The sequence below is a fragment of the Equus caballus genome, chromosome 14 (genome assembly GCF_041296265.1).
Source record: "Equus caballus isolate H_3958 breed thoroughbred chromosome 14, TB-T2T, whole genome shotgun sequence".
NCBI classification, from domain to species: domain Eukaryota; kingdom Metazoa; phylum Chordata; class Mammalia; order Perissodactyla; family Equidae; genus Equus; species Equus caballus.
In genome coordinates, this window is record NC_091697.1 from 16,768,705 (window position 1) to 16,794,309 (window position 25,605).

Below are 25,605 nucleotides of genomic sequence, written 5' to 3' on the forward strand. Positions count from 1 at the left end.
TAAACACCAATCTATCAGAAATGGACAGATCCAGTAGGCAGATAATTGGTAAGGATATATTTGAACGCACAACACCATTAATCAACTGGGTGCAGTCAACATCTGTAAACTATATCATTCAACAACAGCAGAATACACACTCGTCTCAAGCTCACACTGAACATACACCAAGATAGACCATTCTGGGCTATAAAACACACCTTAAATTTAAAAGAACAGAAATCAAAAAATGTCTGCTCAGACCACAATGGAATTAAACTAGAAGTCAATAACAGAAACGTAAGTGGGAAATCCCTAAATACTTGGAGATTGAACAACACACTTTTAAATAACACATGGATCAAAAAAGGAATCTCAAGACAAATTTAAAATTATTTTGAACTAAATGAAAATAAATACACAGTTTATCAAAATTTGTGAGATGCAGTGAAAACAGTACTTAGAGGAAAACATACAGCATTGAATGCATATATTAGAAAAGAAGGAAGATCTAAAAATCAATCATCTAAGTTTCTACGTTAGGAAACTAGAAAAAGAAGAGCAAATTAAATCCAAAGTAAGAAGAGGAGAAGAAATAGTAAGAATTAAAGCAGAAATCAATGAAATAAAAAACAGGAAATCAATAGAGAAAATCAGTGAAACCAAATACTATTTCTTTGAAAAGATCAATAAAATAAATAAGCCTCTAGTCAGGCTAATTTTTTTAAAAAGAGAGGACACAAATTACTAATATCAGAAATGAAAGAGGAGACATCACTACAGATCCCATGGAAATTAAAAAGATCATAAAGGAATACTGTGAACAACTTTATGCCTACAAATTTGATAACTTAGATGAAATGGACCAATTCCTTGAAAGACCCAAGCTGCCAAAACTCACACAAGAAGAAATAGACATTCTGAATGAGCCTATCTCTATTAAAGAAATAGAATCAATAATAACCTTCCAAAACAGAAAACACCAGGCCTAGATGGGTTCACTGGTGAATTCTACCAAACATTTAAGTAAGAAATACCAATTCTTTACAATCTCTTTTAAAGAATAGAAGCAAAGGGAATACTTCCTAACTCATTTTAGAAGGCCAGCATTACCCTAATACAAAAACTAGACAAGAACAGAAGAGAAGAAAATTACAGACCAATAATCTCTCATGAACATAAATGCAGAAATCCTCAACAAAATATTAGAAAATTGAATCCAGCAGTGTATAAAAAGAATTATATACCACAATCAAGTGGGATTTATCCCAGGTATGCAAGACTGGTTCAACATTTGGAAATCAATTAGTGTAATTCATCACATCAATAGGATAAAAATAAAAATGAAATGATTATATCAATAGATGCAGAAAAGACATTGGACAAAATCCAACACATATTCGTGATAAAAACTCTCAGTAAACTAGGAATAGAAGGGAACTTCCTCCACTTGATAAAAAATATCTACAAAATCCTACCACTAATGTCATACTTAATGGTGAGAAACTCAAAGCTTTCCCATGAAGATCAGGAACAAGGCAAGGATGTCCCCTCTTACCACTTCTTTTCAACAAGGTACAGTAAGTACTGATTGCTATGGTCTGAATGTTTGTGTCCCCCCAAAATTCATATGTTGAAATCCTAACCCCCAAAGATGATGATATTGGGACATGGGGCCTTTGGCAAGTGATTAGGTCATGAGGGTGGAGCTCTCATGAATGGGATTAGTGCTCTTGTAAAAGAGATCCCACAGAGGTCCCTCACCCCTTCTACCATGTGAAGATGCAATGAAAAGTCTGTAACTTGGAGGAAAGCTCTCACCAGACTGTGCTGGCACCCTGATCTCAGACTTGTAGCCTCCAGAACTGTGAGAAATAAATTTCTGTTGTTCCTAAACTACCCAATCTGTGGTATTATGTTATTGCAGCCTGAACAGACTAAGACAACTAGCTAGTGCAATAAGACAAGAAAAGGAAATAAAAGGTCTACAGATTGTGAAGGAAGAAATAAAATGAATTGCCTTTACAAAAATGTTAATGTATTATTGAGATTCTTCTGAAAGATTATTTGCAGTAAGCAATTGGCATATTTTTATTTTTAATTTTTCAATAACTTTTTTGTTTGTTTAAAACATACTATTTATTAGAATAAGAAACATTTACTTACATATATCTTCCCTATGAGTGTAAGAATTATAATATCTTGCCTTTCTTTTTTTATAACAGCCTTATTAAGATATAATTCACATACCTACAGTTCACTCTTTTGAAGTGTACAATTCAGTCGTTTTTAGTATATTCACAGATATATGCAGCCATCACTATTGTAAATTTTAGAACAATTTTATTAGAATGATTCTTTATCTTTTAACTTTCTTTTCATTCTTAGAATTTTTTAAAATAATTTTAACCATTTTTGAGCGTACAATTCAGTGACATTAAGTACAGTAAGTGCAATCATACAATATTTGTCCTTCTGTATGTGGCTTATTTCCCTTAGCATAATGTGTGCAAGGTTCATCATGTTGTAGCATGTGTCAGAATTTCATTCCTATTTAAGGCTGAATAATATTCCACTGTGTGTGTATTCCACATTTTGTTTATGCATCCATCGATGTATTGGCATTTGGGTTGTTTCCACCTTTCAGCTATTGTGAATAATGCTGCTGTGAACATTGATCTAGAAATATCTGCTTGAGTCCCTGTTTTAAATTCTCTTAGGTGAATACCTAGAAGTGGAATTACTGGGTTGTATGGTAATTCAATTTTTAATTTTTTTAGGAACTGCCATGATGTTTTCCACAGTGGCTCTACCATATTTCATTTCCACTAGCAATGCACAAGGGTTCCAGTTTTTTCACATCCTCACCAACACTTGTTTTTTTTTTCCATTTTTATAATAATATCCTAATCGGTGTGAGGTGATATCTCATTGTGGTTTGGATTTGCATTTCCCTAGTGACACTGAGTATCTTTTCATGTGCTGAGTAGCCATTTGTATAACTTCTTTCCAGAAATGTCTATTCAAGTCCTTTGCATATTTTTAAATTGGTTTTTTTGTTGTTGTTCAGTTCTAAGTGTTCTCTATATTCTGGATATTAATCCCTTATCAGATAAATGCTTTGCAAATATTTTCTCCCATTCTGTTTTTGTCTTTTCACTCTCTTGATGGCATCCTTTGATTCACAAAAGTTTTAATTTTGATGATACCCAGTATATGTATTTTTTTGCTTGTTGCCTATGCTTTTGCTAACAGATCCAAGAAATCATTGCCAAATTTGGTGCCATAAAGATTTTTTTCCTATGTTTTCTTCTAAAAGTTTTATAGTTTTAGCTCTTTTATTTAGGTCTTTGATCATTTTGAGTTGATTTTTGTATATGGTGTGAGGCAAGGTTTCAACTTCATTCTCTTATATGTGGATATCCAGTTTTTCCCAGCATTATTTATTGAAAAGATTGTCTTTTCCCCATTCAGTTTTCTTGGTATCCTTGTCAAAAATCAACTGACCGTGTATGTGAGGGTTTATTTCTGTGCTTTCTCTTCTATTCCATCAGTCATTACTTCTGTCTTTATGCCAGTACAACAGTGTTTTGATTACTGTAGCTTTGTAGTAAGTTTTGAAGCCAGGAAATGTGAGTTCTTCAACTTTGCTCTCCTTCAAGATTGTTTTGGCTATTCTGGATCCTTTGAGATTCCATATGAATTTTAGGTTGGATCTCCTATTTCTGCAAAAAACACATTGGGAATCCTGATAATGATTGCATTGAATCTCTAGCTTGCTTTAGGTAGTGTATTAGTTTGCCAGGACTGCTGTAACAAAGTACCATAAACCACATGGCTTAAACAACAGGAATTTATTGTCTCATATTCTGGAGGCTGGAAGTTTGACATCAAAGTGTTGGCAGGATTGGTTCCTTCCTGAGGGCTGTGAAGGAGAATCTGTTCCATGCTCCTCTCCTAGCTTACGCTGAGTCACTGGCCATTTGTGGTGTTCCTTGGCTTCCACTGCATCGCTCTGATCTCTGCATTCGTCTCCACGTGGTGTGTATCTGTCTTTCTGTCCAAATTTCCCCTTTTTATCAGGACACTAGTCATATAGGGTTAGGGGCCCAGCCTACTCCAGTATGATCCCGTCTTAACCTATTAATTACAACTGCAAAGACCCTATTCCAAATAAGGTCACATTCTGAGGTTAGGACTTCAACATATGGATTTGGGAGGAGGCACAACTCAAACTATGGTAGCTAGTACTGTCATTCTAACAAAATTAAGTCTTCCAGTCCATGAATATGGGACATCTTTCCACTTATTTGTGTCCTCTTTAATTTTTTTAAATTTTTTTAGCAATGTTTTGTAGTTTTTAGTTCACAGGTTTTTTGCCTCATTGGTTAAGTTTATTCCTAAGTGTTTTATTCTTCTTGATGCTATCATAAATGGATTTTTTTAAATTTCCTTTTCAGACTTTTCATTGTTATTGTATAGCAATGCAATTTTTCTGATTTTTTTGTGTTGATTTTGTATCCTGTAGCTTTGCTGAATTTGTTTATTAGCTCTAACAGGTTTTTTGTGGAATGTTATGGTTTTCTACACATATGATGTCATCTGTGAACAGAGATTATTTTACTTCTTCCTTTCCTATTTGGATGTATTTAACCTCTTTTTCTTGCCCACATCCTCTGGCTAGACCATTGAGTACTAGGTTGAATAGAAGTGGCAAAAGAAGTCATCCTTGTCTTGTTCCTGATCTTAAGGGAAAAGCTTTGTCTTTCACTATTGAATATGATGTTAGCTGTGGGTTTTTCAAATATGGACCTTATCATGTTGAGGAAGTTTCCTTCTATTCCTAATTTTCTGAATATTATTATCATGAAAGGGCGTTGGATTTTGTCAAATACTTTTTCTACATCAGTTGTGATACCCAGGTGTTTTTTTCCCTTTATTCTGTTAAGATGGTGTATAACTTTGATTTTTGTATGTTGAACCAATCTTGAATTCCTGGAATAGATCCCACTTGGTCATGATGTGTAATCCTTGTAATATGTTACTGAATGTTAACCAATATATTTTGCAGTCTCTCATTTTGTTATACTACCTTAATTCTTCTCTTGCCAATTTCTTACTGAACAGATAATTCTCTTGTTATACAGATTGTTCTATAACATAAAAAAATAAGCACCGTCTAGTTTCATTATATGACAGAAATAACAATAACTCTGATAATAATCCCCAACAAAACATCAAAGAGGGACATTACGGATTGTCCCTATCCATATGAGATATGGATTATCTCATATCCAATCGTTAACTATTTAGTAAGAATTTATCAAGTTTTTAGTATGTTTCAGGCACTGTCAAAGTTATTCTCAAGGTGTTTGCAAGTACAGAAGGGGAGATAAATAAGTAAACTGCTTACTATAATACAGTTTGATATAAATTATGATAGAGATGTCCATGGATGTTCCATGATTACATAGGAGGGTACTTACCTCAAAAAGATGATGAGGGTATCTTTCAAAAGATCTGTTACTCTTAAACTGCCTTGAATGATGAGTAGGAGTTAGCCAGGAAAAAGGAGAGGAGTACTCCATACAGAAGGACTATCAGTCACAGTGACACTGAAAAAGCATAATAATTGGGAAACTACAAAGATTTCCAAGTTGGAGGATCTATATAGGGTGAGTGTTAAGAAATGATATTTTTGAGATAGGTAGGGGCCCAGTTCATAGAGGGGTTTGTTTTGCAATGTTAAGAAATCTGAATTTTTTTAAGACCTTGAGAACCATTGAAGGATTTTAAAAACTGGAGTGTCACATGATCAAGTTTTCATTTTAGAAAGATTATCCAAGCAAAGTGTGGACTGTGTTTGGAAGGGTGGAATGGGAAGGGAATGAAAGGAGACCAGAGGCCCAAAGACAGGAAGTGACAATATTAATTCAGGCCAAAAATGATGAGGGTCTAAAATTAACAGTGACGATGGAAATAGAAGGAAAGAGACAGATTTGAGAAGTCTTTAATAAGTAGAATCAAAAGGTGTTGATGATCAAATAGAACTGTGAGGATGAGTTGTTGGAAACTGAATTAGTTGGGATGATAAATTTGGAGGAAGTGATCAGAGAATCAGTAGAATACAGCAATGAAAAAGAATAGTAGGCATATATCCTGATGGAACGAAGCTTAATGGAGTAATGGTTTTTAACATGAGAGTGAAGCAAGGAAGCTATCAGACAAATCTGGACTGTAGGACTCTTTCTAAGACATCACGTAGTGTTGTCCGTTCAAAAAGCTAATTTCATGGGGGGAGAGGAGGTTAGGGAAGGATGGAGGACTGTTTTAGTTTAAAAGAGACCAAAAAGTGTAAACACCAAATGTAGTACATGAACTTTGGTTAGCGTCAAGGTTGAAAAAATAACTATAAAAGACATTATGGTCACATCTATGGTCACAGTTGGAGAAATTTGAATATTGATATTAGATCTAATTAGGTCAATTTTGTTAAGTTTTAAGGATGTCATAATTATATTTGGGTCATGTAAGAGAATGTCTTTATTTTTAGGAGATGCCTGCTGAACAATAGTTCAACAATAGGGATGAAGTTTCATAATGTCTGCAATTTACTTAGAGACAGAGACAGAGGGAGGAAGCAAAAAATGGTGATATTATTGGGGCCAGCCCAGTGGCGTAGAGGTTAAGTTCACATTCTCTGCTTCAAACGGGGGTTTGCAGGTTCAGATCACAGCGTGGACCTAGCACCGCTCATCAGGCCACTGTGTGGCGGCGTTCCACATAAAACAGAGGAAGATCGGCACAGACGTTAGCTTAGGGCCAATCTTCCTCACACACACACTCCTTGATCTTGGGCCAGTTGCTTAATTTCACTGAGCTTCAATTTCTTTTTTTCTAAAAATAGGATTCTTACCCCTCTGGTTTCAATGTAGATATAGTACCCGACACAGAACCTGGTACATGGTGTTCATTCAGTAAACTTTTGTTGAGTAAATGAATGGTAGTTATTAAATGCTATACATAAAAGGTTGTGTATGAAGAAAATTTGGAGGAAAATACAGCAAAATGATTATTGGTTCTATTAGGGTAAAGGGAATGTGCGTAGTTAAAATTTTTCCCATTTTCTACAATTTGATGGTATTATATTTATAATTAAAATAATTATCTAAACTCATGTTTACTTTCCCTTTCTGAGTGTCCTGTTTTACTTACTATTTGAAAAACAAATTTTGAGACTTGATTGCATTTTTTTCCTTTATTCTTCCACTCAGCCGAATACCTTGGACTCAACCTCACTCCCTTTCTTTCTCTCTACACCTAACATCAAACCTATCAGCAAAGGCTCTGCCCCTTAGAATACATGCAGACTCCTATCGTTTCTCCCCACCCCACCACTGCCATCCAGTCTGAGACACCATCAGTCTCTCACCCAGAATACTGCGCAGCCTCCCAGCTGGGCTGTCTGCCTCCCCCCTGGCCCTTTCCAGGTATTGCTAACATAACAGCCAAAGAGAATATAAGGCAGACCACATCCCTTCACTGCTTAGAACCTTCCAGTGGTTTCTCAGCTCCTTCAAAGTAAAAGACAACATGCTTCAAGCACCTGCAGAGGCCATACAGAATCCATCCTCCACCCCAAACACACCTTTCTGCCCTTATTTCCTACGTTCTGCTTTGCAGTTCTCTCTGCCTAAACCCTCTCTGCAGATATTCTCAAGGCTGGCGCTGCCCTCCTTCAGGTCTGTGCAGGCATCACCGTGTCACTGAGGCAGACCTTCCCAGACCGCCATGGCTTCCCGTTCTCCCCACCCACACCCCCAGCACTCCTCCTGTCCCTTCCGTGATCTATTTTTTCCAGCACCGTTTGACTTACCATATATTTTATCAGCATGTATAAGCTTATACATCTCCTCCGATAAAAACAGCTCCATAGAGGCAGAGATTTTTGTCTATTTCATTCCTTCCAATAACCTCAGCACCTAGAAGTGCATCTAGCTCAGAGTACGTACACAGTAAATACTTATTGAATAAATGACTTTAATTGTTTGATATAATTAGGTCTTAGTTTGAAAGCTCTTTGAGGGAGTGTCACACGGTGCTTTCGTATGCCTCTGGCCGCCGTCAGTCCCCCTCAAGCGCAGAGGCCCTTCCGCAGCAGCGGGCACACTAGTGAGCTGCAGTCAGCGTCTGTGGCACTGGATTCCCTCTGCCTCTCAGGCCCTGGCTCCACCCAAACTGCTTGGAGGGAAGGAGGCCCACGCTGGCAATGTTCTTGACCTTGATCTGGTGGTGGCTCCAGGCCTATATGCATATGTAAAAACTCATGGAGCTGTGTACTTCAGATTGGTGCACCTTTGGTACTATATTGGATGTGCATTATGCCCCAGTAAAAAAGGTAAGGAAAATGAGTCTGTTCCACTTTTGATATTGCCAGAGGAAGTTCAAATGCTGTCTGATACATTAAGGAGTTAGGAGAGAGTGCTGCATGTTCTTCCTTATTAAGAATTTCCAGCTGAGTTATTGAAATTTTTCTTTTGAATTAGAAATTGAAGTAAAATAATTTTTATTTACTTTGTCTTTTGCAGAGATAGCAGTAGCAGAATTTCACAAAAAAATCAAAGAGGCTTTTGAAGTTTTTGACCATGAGTCGAATAATACAGTGGATGTGAGGTTTGGAAATGTTTTCTTTGTTCTAATTCTAAATTACTGATATAACTCATAAAATAGAAGAGGGCTCTTTTCTTTTTATATTCCTTGGGTTTATTATGCTATTTAAAGTATTTCTTTTCCTGTGCCCCGTAAAAGGTCTTTGCTAACTATTGCCTCATATCAATACTATTTCTTCTTTTTTTTTTAAAGATTGGCACCTGAGCAAACAATTGTTGCCAATCTTTCTTTTTTCTTCTTCTCCCCAAAGGCCCCCAGTACATAGTTGTATATTCTAGTTGTGGGTCCTTCTAGTTATGGCATGTGGGACGCCGCCTCAGCGTGGCCTGACTCACGGTGCCATGTCCGCGCCCAGGATCCAAACTGGCCAAACCCCAGGCTGCTGAAGCGGAGCGCCAAACTTAACCACTCAGCCATGGAACCGGCCCCAAGCTTCTTATTCTTGGTAGTCTGGTGAAGCGAATATATCCACATTGCCTTTTCCAACCTATGACTGTAAATTCTGTGAGTGAGATGAACTCTACTGTAGCTTGAGTACTAGACACAGAGTTGGCACTCAGTAAATATTTGTCGAGTGGATGAATAGAATTTGCCTTTAAAATAAATAGGTATGTATTGTCAAGCTGTGAATGGGATATTCAAAGAAAGAGTAATAATGCTTAAACAGTGATACACTCCCCAAGTAAAATAACAAAAAAAGAACCAAAACAAAAGAACATAAAAAGATGAAAGAAAGACATGGATACTGGTAGATCTAGTATAGGAGACAAGGAATAGTTTGAGCCCGGAAAAAAAAAAGGCAAAAGGTAGAGGAGACTATACGAGTGTTGTTGAAGAACAAAAATGCAGCTGAGTAAATATAAAGACCTAATTGGCTTTGTTCAGTGATTCATTAGTTGGGCAGCATCCCTTGCAGCAAATAGGTAGGAGCGCCAAGGAGCTGTACAAAATGGAAGGTGTTTATAGGCAGAAAGAGGGTGGGACAAAGAAGTAGAAAGAGGGCTTATTTCAGGCAAGGTCACCTTCCCTGAGGAGAAGGGAGGGGTCTATGAGGCAGATCACCTCACTAGCGTTGACCAGGAAATTCAAGACCAGTGGTTTAAAATTTCTCTCCTGGGAGCGGCTGAAACCGCAGTTTGGTTAACTATTAAGTCTTAGTGGGTCTTAGCACCAGGGACTCCATTTTGGGCCTGTTATTTCAGTATAATAGAAGTTGTGGGGTCCGTGCCGCGTACCTCAAAGAAAGGCAGTACAACCATTCTTCTAGGAGGCCAAGCTAATGAAAATTTGATGGGATCACAATCTCAAGACAAAGAACCTAGTACACAGAGGCCAGCAAAGCATTGGGAAGTAATTTAAAAATGGTCCTGGGAAGGAGCTGTCGATGCTGTTACACCAGCACCATCACTTCCAGTGCCAGTCGAGGGACTGAGTGCTTTAAACCTGAGCTAAACTGGGTGAACAATATGGGGCTTTGTTTTATTTATTTATGACAAATTGTAACCATGTGTATTCTTTAGTTTCTCACACCTGAAGGTACAAGATGTGATTGCAGGAAAGAAAGCTGATAAGTGCAATCAGTTTCATTAAGTAATACCTGAAGAAGTTTTTTGTTTTTTGGGTTTTTTTCATGAGGAAGATTAGCCCTGGGCTAACATCTGTTGCCAGTCTTCTTCTATTTTGTATGTGGGACACTGCCACAGCATGGCTTGATGAGCAGTGTGTAGGTCCACGCCTGGGATCTCAACCCCTGAACCCTGGGCCACTGAAGTAGAGCACGTGAACTTAACCACTGTGCCACCAGGCCAGCCCTGAAGTTTTATTTTATACCTTGACTATGTTTATGGGCCTTCCTGCAGCAGATAAGGTGGAGAATGGAGCTGAGTCCCAGCAGTGCAACTGTAGTTGGCCTAGTGTGAGCCTTGGCTTAGCCACTGCCAAGGAAGTGTGAGCGTGCTGTGTGGGGCTGTAGCACTCTGCCACCCCATGTGCCTCTGGCTGCAGCACATGCTTTGTGAATGGCACCCCATGGAGCACCATACCTTAGTGTGAGTGTCCTAGCAGAAAGTGACTGGGTGGGACTGTGGGGCTGGGAGAGGGTTCAGGAGGGGAAGGCAGCATGAGGCTCTTCCTGGAATCTGAATGACTAAACAACGTGTGAACTACCTCAGACCTCTCCCTGAAGCTGAAGGGCTCTCCTGGGCAGGGGAGAGGGATTGTTAGAGAAGTCAGGCAGGCAGAGGAAAGCCCGGGATAGCTTCCTGCGCGAGAAGGGGGCGGACAGTTACTCAAGCATGCTGTCTGACAAGCTCCCTGTGGAGGGGGCTGGGGGCTTCACGTAAGTTGCCTCGTTTTCGTCTTTTTATTTGTGTGGTCAGGGTTGGCATCTCCGGTTTTGGAGACAAGGAGAAGGCAGACAGTTTGCTCAAGGTCACATCAGGGTCTTTCTAATTCCAGGACTTTCCTTTTGCTGTGCAATGTCGCCCCTCCACCCTCCCTCCACCCCAGCCCTTCACTGGACGTCATGGCCTGCCTCCTGCCTTTAGGCCTCCTGACAGTAGCAGTGAAAAGAAAATCTCCTAAATCCTTTAGAGCAGTGAGGGCAGGCCTTTTTTTGGTTAAAAGGCTAATTCAGGAAAAATAAACATGTTTATGAGATGTATCTTTTTCAAAATTAAAATAATTTTACTGAATCCCTGAGGGAAAGTGTATATTCTTACAACTTAAATTGTCTACTTTATTAAATAAAAAGGGTTACTAAGAAAATGGGCATTGTTTTTATCACTAAACTATTAATGCTAAGTTTATTTGAGTAGTAGTGACGTGGATGAATGCAGCTCTCTAATATTTACTCCTTCCGTTGATTTGTATAGCATTTTAAAGTTTATGATGAGTGTTCTCATGCTCCGGGTATCTTTACCATCCCCTCTTTATCGGACGGAGAAGCAGAATGACTTGCCCAAGATCACACAGTGGGCAGCAGAGAGGGAACTTGATTAGTCTCTTCTGTCTGGGGCAGCCATGCAGCAGCCTGGAGGAGGCTCTGGGGACGCAGTGATGAGCAAGGGCTGGTCCTGCCTCTCCTGGCCTCTGCAGGCTCTCTGTTTGTAAAACAGTTAATCCAGCTGGAATTTATTTTGGCATGTGATTAAAAGTGGAGGTCCAAACAGACGTTTTTCCCCCAAATTATTAAACTGTTGTCACTGAAAATAACCCATAACCAATCTATAAATGAAAATTTGGGAGAGTTTATTCTGAGCTAAAATCTGAGGACCATGGCCCGGGCCTTTCTTCCTGAAGGAAGAAAGGGCACCGAAGAAGTGGGGTGCATAGAGTGGTTATATACCCCCAAACAGGATGTTTCACATATGATTGAAATATCCCTTTTACAATAGTCATGAGACTGCTCTGTCGGCACAGCGATTGATGGAAACAGCGCATAGGTCTGCTGTCTCGGTGGACACAGCAGGGTGGCAGATTTGTTGTCTTGAGCCGGGTGGTCACAGGTGAGCTGGGTGGTCAAAGGTGAGCACAGCAATCAGTTCCTAGCCTAAGGAAAGATGTTTATCCCTAAGGAAATGCAAATGGTGGGGGGAAGTTGCACCTTTATCTTAAGGGCATTTGTTCTTGCCATAGTAAATGTTTAAAGCTGATATACAATGTGTGCTCAATGGCCACGGTCAAGCCCTTTTTGGAAAAAAACAAAGTCAGGTTGAATTAGGTTTATACCAAATGGCTTCCTCATATACTCCAATATATCCTATTGCTTGCCATTTCTATTTGTCACTGTTTATTGTATTTACTCTTTGAATTGTTAGACCTACTTTATAATATACTGCATTTTTGATAATTGGGTCTAATTTGGGCTATATATTCTGATATATTGCTTTGCCTCTTAATCTTATACTAGGTCAACATATATTAATTGCTATCAGTTTAAAATATGCTTTAATATCTGATAGAACTAGTCTCTTTACTACTCCTCTTCTTAAACTTTTAAATTAAGAATTGAAAAAAATAGACGTGGAAAAAACCTAAGTGTCCATTGATGGAAGAATGCATAAAGAAGTTGTGGTGCAGGATGAGGATTTTAGGATGGTTACTTTTAAAAACTGCAGATGAGAAGAGGCTCCAAGGAGTGGAATTTGCTTGCCCTTTGATGAGAGACGTTTGCATTTGTGAAGGAAGTCTCCATCTGTGGGGAGAGTCTCCCTCTCTGCACCAGGAGGAAAGTGGGATGGCCTTATCTCTGGAAACTCTTAAGGAGGAAGGCAAGGACTTAAGTTGTTTGCTGTCTGGCAACCTCATGTAACTGACCCCTCCCCAACATCCTCCTTTGTCTTTAGCTGAAGATAATATTTAAGCGGTGGCTTCTGCCATTTACTTAATCCGGTTTGATTCTTATCTAAAAGTTATAGGACCACCCAATAACCAGACCGTACGGGCACTGATACCATTTTAACAACTCTTTTTACATATTCTTTCCTTTGTCTCGTAAAGAGATAACTCACATACCTATGCCTTAAATTTAGCCCTACTCTCAACTCATGTTTGCAGCAGCAGCAGCTCCTCCTGCCCGTGGGTCCTGTCCCCATGCTATTCCACACTATTCTCTGAGTAAAAGAGCACTACTGCCAGACCTTGAGAGTCCAAGAAATCTTTCTTTCAACTCCTGGGCTCACCGCGACCCTGCATCAGTACATATATATACAACGGAATATCCTTCAGCCATAAAAATGAGGAAATCCCACCATTTACAACAACATGGATGACATTATTCTAAGTGAAATAAGTCAGACAAAGATGAATACTATATGATCTTACTTATATGTGGAATCTAAAAAAAAATGAAAAACCAAAACTCATAGAAAAAGAGATCAGATGTCTGGTGACCAGAAGCAGAGGGTGGGGGGAGGGGGAATTTGAGGCAGGAGGTCAAAAGGCACAAACTTCCAGCTCTAAGGTAGATAAGTCCTGGGGATGCGATGCACAATGTGATGACTCTGGCAACACTGCCAGATGCTATATCGGAAACTGGTTAGGAGAGTGAATCCTAAGAGTTCTCATCACAAGGAGAATTTTTTTTTTCTTATTTCTTTTCTTCTTTCTTTTCTTTTTATTATATCCATATGAGATGATGGATGTTAGCTGAACCTACTGTGGTAATCATTTCACAGTATATGTAAATCAAACCATCATGCTATACCCCTTAAACTCATACAGTGATGTATGTCAATTATTTCTCAGTAACACTGGAAAAAGAAAGAATTGAAGGCAGTGTGGTGTATAAAGAGTGGTGTAAAAGAGGGTCTGAATGGAGGGAGAGCTCCGGAGACACATACGATGGATGGCTCGGTTGGGCAAGGAGGAGCTGTTGCTGGAGAGGCGTCGAGGGCATCTGGCTCTTCCTTCTCCGATGTGCTTTCCTCCTCAGCAGGGATGTGGCGCCGTCTCCCTGGAGGGCAGACCTGGGCCCCCTTAGAGATGAGTGCTGGCTACTCGCCCTTCCCCTGACCTTTGCTTTGCACGGCTTGAAAGGCTTAATTTGAGATTTTATCACATGAGATAGAGGTGGGTTGTGTGTTGTGACTGCCAGGCAGCCAGCAGGTTTCCATCACTCTGTAAAACACTGTGAAATGGGCCCCTGCCGCCTGCCACCTGCCCTGCCGAGGGGCAGCCCCGGGGTCTGGAATCAGACTTGCTGGGCTCCATCCCTCGCTTTGTGACTATAAGTAACTTAGTTATTCTCTCTGTGCCTCTGTGGTCACAATCGCCCCCTAGGATTGGTGTAAGTAGTTCTCCCGGTGGTTTGGAGACCCCTGTGTGTCCCAGGACCCTTTCAGGGCTCTGGGAGGTCAAAACTATTTTCATAATAAATCTAAGACCATATTTGCTCTTTGCATGCTCATTTTTCCACAGGTGTATATAGGAGTTTTCAGAAGCAACGTGGCAAGTGCTACTGCAGCAGACTGAGCGCAGAGCCAGCTGTGAGGGTCCAGCTGTCTTCTGTTTAGCCAGACACTAAAGAGATCTGTCAACATGTGAAACAGTGCCATTCTTCTAATTAAATTCGTTTTTTATTTTAGAAAATATTTTTCATAAAAATTGTTGTTTATGTAAACATATAATGGACTTTATTGTTACTTCTAAGTGAATTAAGAAATAAGTATTTTTTTAATTTGAGGTTTAATTTCTAATATGGTAAATATAAATAGATATAACTCACATAAACAAAAGCTCTTTGAGGGGGCTCAATAATTTTTAAGAGTGTGAAAGGGGTTCTAAGACCAAAAAGTTTGGGAACCACTGTTGTCAGTGGACATTTTTAAAGCTCTTAGAACAATATCATCTCAGAACAAATTAACTTGGGATTTAAAGCTTAGAATAATATTAGGTATTATTATTATTCCACTTTATATTTTTGAAGTAAATAATTTAGACTTGTTTTTCCTCTATTAAATCTGGATTAACAGTATTACATTATACATAACAAAACTCTCATAAGAACTTTTTATTTATTTCTGTGCATTCTATTTTGATCTTTTAAGTTCTGAAGCAGTTCATTTTCCTTGTTAAATAGTTTTTGAAAGTTGGCACCTTGAAAAACATTGAGGTAGGTTTTCAATATTATTAATTAGGGGCATTTTTATTTTGCCTCACACAAAACATAGAACATAACACATTTTGACTTAGATACATTTTCCTGCTCTGTGTTCAGATTTCAATCAATAAGATTGATTGAAAACTAAGTTCTGAATAGATAATATACACACATGGGATAAAATTCTAAAGGTACAAAGAATATACAGTGATAGTAAATTGTTCACCTCTGACTCTGGCTGTCCAGTTCCCTTTTCTAAAGGCAAGATTTGTTTCTCTAGTTCTTCCAGAGGTCGTCCATGAAAATACAAGTGTGTGTGTATTTTTTATTGTGATAAATCTTTATAACATAAAATTTAATATCTTAACCATTTCTAAGTATTTATTTGCCTCAGTCGCATTAAGTACATGCATATCATGGCCATCCATTCCAGAACTCTTCATCTTCCTAAACTGAAACCCTGTACCGTTTAAACGATAACTCTCCATTCCCCCTCCCCCTGACTCCTGGCAACCACCGTTCTACTTTCTATCTCCCTGAGTTTGACTACTCTAGGTACCTCATATAAGTGGAATCATACAATATTTGTCCTTTTGGGTCTGGCTTATTTCACTTAGAATAATGTCTTCAAGGTTCATCCTGTTGTAGCATGGATCAGGATTTCATTCCTTTTTAAGGCTGAATAATATTCCATGGTGTGTGTGTATATACCACATTTTGTTTTTCCGTCCGTCTGTCCATGAACATTTGGGTTGTGTCCACCTTTTGGCTATTTGAATAATGGTGCTGTGAACAATGATGTATAGATATCTGTTTAAGTCCCTGCTTTTAGTTCTTTGGGGTGTATACCCAGAAGTGGAATTGCTAGATGATGTGGTAGTTCTGTGTTTAATTTTTTGAGAAATCACTGTACTGTTTTCCACAGCAGCTGCACCGTTTTACATTATGACCAGCAAAGATGTGTTCCAATTTCTCCACATGCTTGCCAACACTTGTTATTTTCTATTTTTTTAAATACTCATCCTAATGGGTGTAACGTGGTTTAATTTGCATTACCCTAACGACTAATGGTGTTCAGCATATTTTCCTGTGCTTATTTGCCATTTGTATATCTTCTTTGGTGAAGTGTCTTTTCATATCCTTTGCCCATTTTTTATTTTTTATTTTTAAAGATTGGCACCTGAGCTAACATCTGTTGCCAATCTTCTCTCTCTCTTTTTCCTTCTTCTTCTTCCCCCCAAAGCCCCCCAGTACATAGTTGTATATTCTAGTTGTAGGTCCTTCTGGTTGTGCTATGTGGAATGGCGCCTCAGCATGGCCTGATGAGTGGTGCCATGTCTGTGCCCAGGATCTGAACCGGCGAAACCCTGGGCTACTGAAGTGAAGCACGGGAACTCAACCACTCAGGCATGGGGCCGGCCCCTCATTTGCCCACTTTTTTTGGATTGTTTATTTTTTTGATGTTGAGCTGTAGGATGTATGTGTATTTTTAACGTAAGTGAGAGACTATATCAATCATTCTGCGCGTTGCTTTTTTCACTTATCAATACATCTTTGTGATAATTCTTTATTAGTACATAAAGAGCTTCCTCATTTCATTTTGTGAATGAACCGTAGTATATTGAATTAATCTCTCATCAATAGATATTTAGGTTGTTTCCAGGATTTTGCTGTAATAGTCTATGTTGCAGAGAATATTTTAATATTCATGTTATTTTGCAAAAGTAAGAATTTTTCTCAAATAAATTCTTGGAAATACGTGAAAGTGCATGAATATTTTTGGTAAGTATTGCTATCTTGACAATATATTCTCTCAATTATATGAACATGCCTGTTTCCCTACTTTCTCTTAAACAAAGTTTAATTATCAAACTTTAGGATTTTTGCCAATCTGATGTGTAAAAATAGAGTGTTAATTTTCTTTTTTTTTTTTTAAGATTGGCATTTGAGCTAACAACTGTTGCCAATCTTCTTTTCCTTTTTTGTTTTTTTTTTCTGCTTTTTTTTCCTCCCCAAATCCCCCCAGCACATAGTTGTGTATTTTCAGTTATAGGTCCCTCTAGTTGTGGCATGTGGGATGCTGTCTCAACATGGCCTGATGAGCAGTGCCATGTCTGCGCCCAGGATCCGAACCAGCAAAACCCTGGGCTGCGGGAAGCGGAGCGCGCGAACTCAGCCACTTGGCCACGGGGCCAGCCCCTGAGCGTTAATTTTCATTTCTCTAATTGTGGCTGTCTTTTTACATGTCTAAAAGTGATTTGTATTTCTTTTTGTTTGAACTGACAGTTCATGACCTTTCCCCATTTTTTCCATTGAATTATGTATCTTTTATGTATTAAAGATCTTAGCCTTAGTCTGTGAAATGTATGCCTTCTGTCTTTTTACTATTTTTACTTTCTGTCATTCAGAAATTTAAATAAAAAAATTAGTCAAATTACACACCTTCTGAGTATGGACTTAATTTTTGGAAACAATCAAAAGTGATTAGAGTAGTTCTAATAGAATGAATTTAAGTTACCCCAAATAAAGCTAGTTTGGTAAAAAATAAAGATCACATCCACAAGGAATGCCTCTAAAGTAAAGAAGCTAATTTTTCCATGTAGCTGATAAATTTAATTTGAAAGTCACTCAAATCTCATTCACAAACAAATCTACCTTTTGTAATCAGTGTTTCATTTTTGACCCTAACAGAATAAAAGGACGCTCAAAGTCAGTGGCATCAGTTGCTGGCTCTCTCGTTGATTTTTTATGTGCCACCCTCTTTTCATTTTCCTTGTTTATTAAGTTGAAATAACAATACCTACACCACTTAAGCCACACAAGTATTAAGAGTATCAAATGAAAACATATGAACGAATTTTAAAAAGTATATAAGGTCAGATCAACATATATTTTTAAACACTCCATTTTAATCAGTTCCAGAACAGATTGCTACTCAAGGATTTGGTGATCTAGGATGCTGTAGGGTCCAGCCCCGGAATGAAGGTGCTGGTCTTTCCCCTTTCCCTGACCACCCCTGTCTGTGCCGGTCCCAGGCTTCACTGCCTCTGCGGAGTGACCTGATCGTTGGTGTTCCAGACTATTCCGTGCCTGCTTTGTGCTCACCTCACCTCCAGGGGATTCTCCCTCACGTTTCCCTGTTGTCTCTCTAGTCTCCAGGCGAACGTTCGGCGCTGCAGCGGCCCAGGCATCCTCTTGCTGGGCGGGGAGTCGCTCTCACCGCTTCCCCCCCGCTCAGCATGAGTCCCCAGGGCACGCCCAGCGTTCATCTGTTCACGGATCAGGAGACTTGAGTTTCTTAAGCAATTGGCAGGAACCTTGAGTGTATTAGGTCTTGTCTAAAATTCAGTAAGTTAGACAAGAAGAACCTTTTTGTAATGGATTAGAGGTAACTCTTCCTGAGAGGACTTCAGGTGCCAGAAATGTTACATCTACTTCACATTTAATACTACTTTAGGGAGAAGCTCATACAACATTTTACAGTTCATCTGTATCAGGTAGTAAAAGTGTGAGTGCTGTGGAGAAATTGCACGCACAGGTTCCCCCAACAATGATTATCTGAGAAAGCTTGAAGCCACTCAGAGAGCTTTTGACGAACCACATAAGCAAAGGGGTCTGCATTTGTGGATGGAAAAACAGAAAAGAGGCGTGGGATTGTTGGATCCACAGAGCCCGTGATAGGGCGCGATCCATAAAAACTGGAGTTTATTCATACAATGATAGTTCACACATATGAATGAAATAAATAATGAACTAAAGACTGTGTGTAACTTGGATAAATTTCAAAAACAATATGAAGTTTAAAAAATTACGAAAAAGCAAACTATGATACCACATATGTAACTTTTAAGCATACAAAATGATAGTGTTTATTGTTTATGATAAAAAGACATGCATGGGAACGATGAATGCTGTCCTCAGAACAGTGGCTGCCTCTGAAGACAAGGGAGAAGGGGTGGAGCGTGGGGCTTTAGCTGGTGCTGACGTGTTTCATTATTAGGAAAAAAGTCTGAAGCAAATGTGGCAAAATGTTAACATCTGTTAAATCTTGGTATTGAATATATGGCTATCTGTTACATTTTTTTCTATACTTTTCTCTGAAATCTTTCACAATTACACATAAAAACAAATATTTTTTAAAGAGTAGTTTATACCTTTTTTCACCATGTCACTCTCTAGTTGCTTTGTAAAAAATTGGTTTTCTTGTAATAGCCCTTTTAATAATTAAAGAATCACTTAAAGAAAGTTTTGAAAAGTCATCCCAAATCCTTCCTCCTGAAATAACAGCTGTTGCTGTTAGAGAACTATCATTCGGAACCTCTTTGTATCCATGTGCAATAGCATAAATAGATAGAAGGAGGGGGAGTTAACGAGAAAGGAAGAAGGAGGAAAAGGAAGGAAGGAAAAGGAAAGAAATGATGGAAGCAAAGTCTCTAACCTGCCCTCTCCGGGGCAGGGGCCTGTCTGTTTTGCTCACGGCTGCATTTCAGCACCTGGACCTGTGCTCAGCAGCAGGCAGGTGCCCAGTAAATATTTATCAAATGAATGAAAAAAGAGACTATCCTATCAAGATAACATCACAATAACCATGCTTTTTATAAATAAAAAGTATTAATTTAATTTTACTTGAATGTAACAAAAGAAAAAGATTAATTTAAATTGAAGACGTTGTGGAATCTCAAACGTTTGTTGGCCATGAGAGACATTATTTAGTTTAAATTCAGAAAAGATGAGAAAAACATTGAGTGGTTGTAGTTATTGTGTGTGGTTTTTAAAATGCCTATTTCAAAAATAGAGTGTCAGCTGTCTCCTTGCTGTAGAAGAAGAGGACATGAGTGCTTTTAAAATTCCTTCCACTTTTTCTCCTTCAATCCCCTAATTTATCTTAGGTATATTATTTTTACACTGACAGGGTAGAATATTTATACTTTGTTTAGCATTCATGCAACTTTTTAGTATATTTTTCCTATATTTGAATGCAATTACTGTTAACCACCATTTCCCCCTCCATCCTTAAATTCTTTATTTTGATTTATTTCTGTTGTCTGGATTCTCTTGTCAATTTTATTTTCATTAAGTGCTCATGGATATTTTTCCCTGAGTTCTTTTATATTTAAAATGTTTGCTTTGTATTTGAATACTTTGTACTTGAATAACATCTTATAAATTTTTACCATCATTTTTAATGGCTGCAAGGTATTCCAGTGTATGACCATACCATAATTTAACATATCTCCTAATTTTGGCAATTTGAGTGGTTTATAATATGAGCTACTATTGTGTCAGGGCTAAAATTATTAATGTGGAATTGTTGAAAGGCTTTATCCCTTTCCTTGACTGCCAAAAAATTCAATCCTATAGTCCCAAGTTCTTTTCTCTTACCTTTTCCTAAAGAGGAAAATTTTTTTTCCTTGTTGGGAGATAGAGTACCTCAAGCTACATGATTAAATTCTGAGAGTAGGTTGGTGGGGGGATAAATAAGAAACTGTGATGGTCTGAAAGTATGTGTCACCCCCCCCACATTTCCTATGTTGAAACCCTAACTCCCGTATGATGGTATTAGGATGGTGGGATCTTTCGGGGGTGGTTAGGTCATGAGGGTAGAGCCCTCGTGGTTGGGATTAGTGCCCATATAAAAGAGACCAGAGAGCTAGCTCGTCCCTTCTGCCATGTGAGGTTATGATGAAAAGATGGCTTCTAGGAAGTCGGTTCTCACCAGACACCAAGTCTGCCAGCACCATAGTCTTGATCTTCCAGCCTCCAAAACTGTGAGAAATAAATATTTGTTGTTTATAAACACTCAGTTCATGACCGTTTATTATAGCAGGTTGAAGAGACTGAGACAGAAACCCACTCTGACTGAGATTGGAAGAAGATTTGTTAAAGATGTTAAAGGGGAAGTAAGATTTGAGAGAAAGCAGTGGATCTTAGTTACAGGATCTGAAGGGAGTATTCAGGAAAGGTGATTAAAACTTTAAAAAAAATAGTTTTTGAATAGATAATGCATTCACATGGTTAAAAATGCAAAGAGAACAAAGTACAGAGGAAAGTCCCTCTAACTCCCTTCTACCAGCCATCCTGAACCCCTCCAAAGTACTAGTAACCAAAGTACTAATTTCTAAGGATCACTCCAAAAGTAGTCTATGCATATACAAGAAAAGGCATATATATTATTTTGTTACCTCCTTTTTTTACTCAAATGGTTACTTACTTTCATAGTATGATTCTGTTCCCATGGGGTGGGATCAAACCCGTGATGAAGTTCATTTTTATGGCTTCTCAGTAGCATTCAGGAGTCTGGAATGGATGTACCTTTCCAGTTCAGTCTTACTCTAAAAATATAAATGTCCTAAGTTTGAGTGCATTGGAGGGCATCCCAAAGGGTGTGGGGCCCTAGATAACCCGGTAAACTCTGTCTTTGTAAACAGGCTTTGTAGTTGGGAGTTGATTAATAGGATGGCATTGTGGCGGAAGAATGACACTTGGATTCAGGCCACCCTGTTCAGCACTTAATTGGCTGTTGTGATAAAGAAAACCCTTTCTGTATTCCATATCTTTGGAGGCCAGCTTTGGTTGACTCGATTATAGCTGTCTCTCTGTAGTTCTTATTCTGTTGTCTACGTGAGGTATAAATTTTGCTGTATAGCTACAAAAATTGGGTGCTCGAGGCTGAGGATTGGTGATCTTAGGGAGTGTACTTTCTGGGCCTCTGGGCATATAATTACTGTGGCCTCTGCTTGTGTACCCTCTTTGGCTTCCAGGTTCATACCCCTGCGGCCTCAACCTGTTCTCCTTAACATAGAAAATAGCATATTGGACTCACTTGAAAAGTGGCAGCCCTATTCAGTGTGGAAGACTTCATGCAAATGCCTAACAGAGAACAGCTTATGGCAATGTCTTCATTAGCTTTGAAAGATAGAGGGGACAAAAACCAAAAGGTATTACTGTGTGCTCAGACGGCTGCAGGCATGTTTGGAAATCTAGCTCCCTTTCCTTATTCTGCTGTGGTCATGCTCTTCCAGGTTGCATGGGACTAAATAATCTTTACATTTTCTGCAAGTGTATTGTAAGCATATATTTGGAAATAAGTGATTTAAGGAGTAATTATTCCTTATATGCATAAGGAGTAAGTGAAAAACTTACCACAGTGGCATTCAAGCCTCTTAGCACACTGGAATGACATTTGTTGTCAGTGAGGGGATACCAGGCTCTTGTATTTCGATGGTCATTCTGTGACTCTGTGACCCAACTCTACTAGTCTAACATGCTGATGACTCTACTCATCTATTTGTATTCTCTCCCTTCCAGATTCTTCTTCCTACTTTGCTACCAACTAATTTAATCTTGACTGTGTGACTTCTACCCCTTTGCTTCTACTTGCTTGTGGCTTCTGATAATTTATGATTCTGCTTACTGCTTTCTCTTTCTTTCAAATTGTTATTGCCCTTCCGTCTCTCTTTCCTCTACATCTCTCTCTCTCTCTATGTCTTCCTTTAAAACTCCCAAGGAAGAAAGAAGGAAAGTCTCTTTGCTCATTTGTCAATATTGGGTAGAGAGCATTTTTGTTGAGCAGAGCTCGTATGAGAGACAACTTCCTGGGCCTTTCTCTTGTAGACCTATAGATGTCATTTTTTGGTTATGTAGCCATCTCTGGTTAAAGAAGCTATGCCTAGGGAGGCAGATCAAATGATATAAAGCATAACAACTTAGACATTAAGAAACTCTCAGAAGGACTGTGGATTTGGCAGCTACCTTAATACCTATCTAGTACAATTATCCCCAAGTCCTGATGAGGTTGTATAAGCCTAATAGGTCATTCCAAGCCAATTTTCTAGGCCAGCAGTTGGCACTCTGTGATAAGCTCACTGGTTTCTGACCACTCACCTCCCTCCCTGGTCATGCTAGTGATTCATGTCATGCTGGTGGACTGTGGTCAAGATTGGGTAGTCTAATTCTATTTCCTCTCTTGAGCACATAGCTAAACTATAATTTCATGGAATGTAGGTGGAAGTGATGTGTGCCACTCCTAGGCCTGACCCATAAAACCCCCCGATCTGTGGCCCTTCAGGCTTTTTCCCTTATGCCTTGATGCATACAGGCAGAGTGATATTGGAAGCCATGTGTTGAAAATGATGGAATCACAAGATGGAAGGAGCTGGGTCCGCGAATGATTTTTTGGAAGAAAGGCACCTATTGATCAGGAAAACTCATTCTGGATTAATATAAGCCCTCTCCATTACTGTAATATTGAGCCACTGGGTATTGGAGTTTGTTATAGCGGTAGCCATTGTCCTCACAGAGTGACATTATTGAATTTTCTCCACAGGAACCTGAAGAAGGGTTTGGGACCCCTAGATATCTTGGTGAGCTATGTACTAGGTTGAAGTTGGTTGAGAGGGTGGCCTGTTCAGAGAGGGCTGATGGAGTATAGAAGAGGAGCTATCATTATTTTGCTACTCCTCTCAAGCATGACATGAAGAATGCTTAAGACTTCCTCCATGAATGATGAGCTGTGGATATCAGATACATTTCTGACTTGAGGGAGAGTGAGAAGGGCAGTAGGGGTTAGTAACTAGTGGTTCCACCTTGCACACCGAGCAAGTAACTCCACCTTCACTGTAGTCAACCGTAGCAATGGAATTCAGTGTTCTATATATTCTAGATAGAGGGAGTGACAGAAACTTCATCCATTTCATCTACACAGATAGTAAGGCAAGATGTCTGAATCTGTTCTTTCCCTGGGGACGATGAGAAGGACAGGACTGGTATAAGTGCTATTCAAGTGGCTATGAAAGGGAGAAGATTTGGTTACATTAGCAGGGTCCCAAGGAGCATAGGAATTCATTATTTTCATCTTTGAAGGACTCAAACAAGTGTTGACAGGTGCCACTGTATAATGCAGTAATGAAACCAGGCCAGAAGCCAGGCTGTACGTGCTGTGATTCAAGGAAGCTTTTGGTTAATTTAAAGGCATCGTAGCTACACCAGCTCTGAACCCATGGCCTTCTCTATTTCACTTTTTGAATTGCAGAGAAGTGACACTCAAATGTCTATTTTTTCTGAGAACTACTGAGGCATTTTGTAATAGTTTCCAACCTTCCACTAAGAGGCCATTTTACGCCATCTTTTCTTTGCTCACCTTGCTCTGAGTCTTTATGTCTTTAACGGAAAGCTTATATTTTTTGTCCCTCCTAAGTTATAAAGTTATGAAAGACCAGAAGTATCTAATGTCTGGGTTCTGTAATGCATATACCACATGGTCTTTTGTCCATATACAGTGTCAATAATACTAGCAGAGGGCATGTAGCTAGTTGTGCGGATTAGGAAATGAATGTGTAAAGGTGGGTTAGGGGCCATTCAGTGAATGATCTTGTTTCCTTCCCTAAGGATTTTGTTGTATAGGCAATACAAATCCATAAATGAAGAGACGGGATAAGACTAGATTTGGATTTTTTTAAAGAAAACTCTAGCTACAGCATGGTAGGTAGGTTGCACGTGGACTAGAGCAGTGGTCCCTAGGTCTGGATGCACATTAAAATCACCTGGGGAGCTCCTAGAAAATGTGTACACACTGGGGCCGGCCCCGTGGCTGAGTGAGTGGATAAACAAAATGTGGTATATTCAGGTAATGGAAAATTATTCAGTCATAAAAAGGAATGAAGTTTTGATACATGCTACAACATGGATGAAGCTTGAAAACATTATTCTAAGTGAAAGAAGCCAGACACAAAAGGCCATATATTGTATGACATTTACATGAAATATCCATAATAGGCAAATCCTTAGAGACAGAAAGTAGATTAGTGGCTGTGAGGAGGTAAGGGGAGAGGAGAATGAGAAGTGACTGCTAACAGGTATGGGGATTTGGGGGAGAGTGATAAAAATGTTCTAGGATTAGATAGTGGTGATGCTTGCTCAAAATTGTCAATATACTAAAAATTACTGAATTATACACTCAAAAAAAATCAACCAATTAAAAAAAAGCAAAACAAAACCAGAGAAAACTGATCTCAGTAAAGATAAAAAATCTAAATATACTAAGTTCCATAGAATCAATAGGCAAGTTTTCAAAGAGCTCTCTCACCAAAAGGCTTCAATCCAGATGGTTTCATAGGAGAATTCTATTAGACTTTAAAAAATTTTGGTCCCAATAATACTTAATCTCTTCCAGAAAATGAGAAAAGAAGGAAAACTTCCAAATTCTTTTTCTGAAGTGAATATAATGTTGATACCAAAAGTAATAAAAATTGCATAAAAACCCTACAAAACAGTATTATTTGTGAATATCTATACAAAAATTGTAAATAAAATACTAGCAACAAAATGCAATAACACATTAAAGTAAAATAAGATTT

General features: G+C 38.8%; 1 protein-coding gene across 4 annotated transcripts in view; it reads left to right on the forward strand.

Annotated features, from left to right (window-relative positions):
* The window catches only part of EFCAB2 (EF-hand calcium binding domain 2), a 128,226-nt gene that overhangs the window by 53,524 nt on the left and 49,097 nt on the right, over nucleotides 1-25,605 (forward strand). For 2 of the 4 annotated variants that reach the window (XM_070232851.1, XM_070232852.1), the window contains exon 2: nucleotides 8,568-8,647. The exons of 1 other annotated variant lie outside the window; for it this stretch is intronic. In XM_070232851.1, coding sequence (XP_070088952.1) covers nucleotides 8,625-8,647 — 23 coding nt within the window. In that variant the 5' untranslated portion in view covers nucleotides 8,568-8,624. Of the gene's footprint in view, nucleotides 1-8,567; nucleotides 8,653-25,605 lie in introns of all 4 variants that reach the window. One more of the 4 variants, XM_023616982.2, reaches the window with a different exon arrangement.